The sequence below is a fragment of the Diaphorina citri genome, unplaced genomic scaffold, assembly GCF_000475195.1.
Source record: "Diaphorina citri unplaced genomic scaffold, Diaci psyllid genome assembly version 1.1 scaffold4347, whole genome shotgun sequence".
NCBI classification, from domain to species: domain Eukaryota; kingdom Metazoa; phylum Arthropoda; class Insecta; order Hemiptera; family Psyllidae; genus Diaphorina; species Diaphorina citri.
In genome coordinates, this window is record NW_007381746.1 from 2,856 (window position 1) to 3,527 (window position 672).

Below are 672 nucleotides of genomic sequence, written 5' to 3' on the forward strand. Positions count from 1 at the left end.
TTCGTTCTCACAATGACCTGCTTCTGAAAACAACTAACCCCTGCCGTCAACAATCAGCGATCATCAAGACTCTATGTTCATCAAGCCCCCAGTTGAAGTGGATATTGTGCAGTTACATGTGACCGCTATACAAAAACCTGTTCATCATCATCATCATCATAGAAAGTAAAAAGTACTGATAAAAGTGAAAATTTTCCCATTTGATTAGTTTTCTAGATACAAAGTGAAACTCTGTGGAAATTTTCCCCCTACTCTACTCATCAATGAACATTTTTCAGTCGAGTGATTTAACTTCATCATAAAAATGACTGAAAATGTTGAGAACTCTCTGAGTAACAAAATGACATCTCTGTCGACAAGTACAAGTAGTTTTGAACCTATGATCTCACACGATCCTCGACTAAATGAATTAGCTACCAACATGTTCAAGAAGACTGCAGACTATTTGATTGGTGAATTGAGTTCAACTCAAGCAGATTATGAAGTTCTTGAGAAAATGAACAATGCTACCATTACAAAATATTCGGATATGAAGCAGATCACAGTAAACATTTCCAACAGCATAGAGGAGCAAAACCAAAGGTAGGATGCCTTTATTGTTGCAGTAAGAGTTGTATGTATATTCTTTTATTTAACCAAGAACCCAAAGCCATCCTATTTAGTCGGGAAGGC

The 672-nt window shown here is 36.6% G+C and overlaps 1 protein-coding gene across 1 annotated transcript; it reads left to right on the forward strand.

Annotated features, from left to right (window-relative positions):
* LOC103520980 (biogenesis of lysosome-related organelles complex 1 subunit 2-like) lies at positions 1-598 on the forward strand. Its single transcript, XM_026831876.1, has one exon. It carries the CDS (start codon positions 305-307, stop codon positions 584-586), a length of 282 nt encoding a protein of 93 aa, XP_026687677.1. The 5' UTR covers positions 1-304; the 3' UTR covers positions 587-598.
* The last annotated feature ends 74 nt before the right edge of the window (positions 599-672 follow it).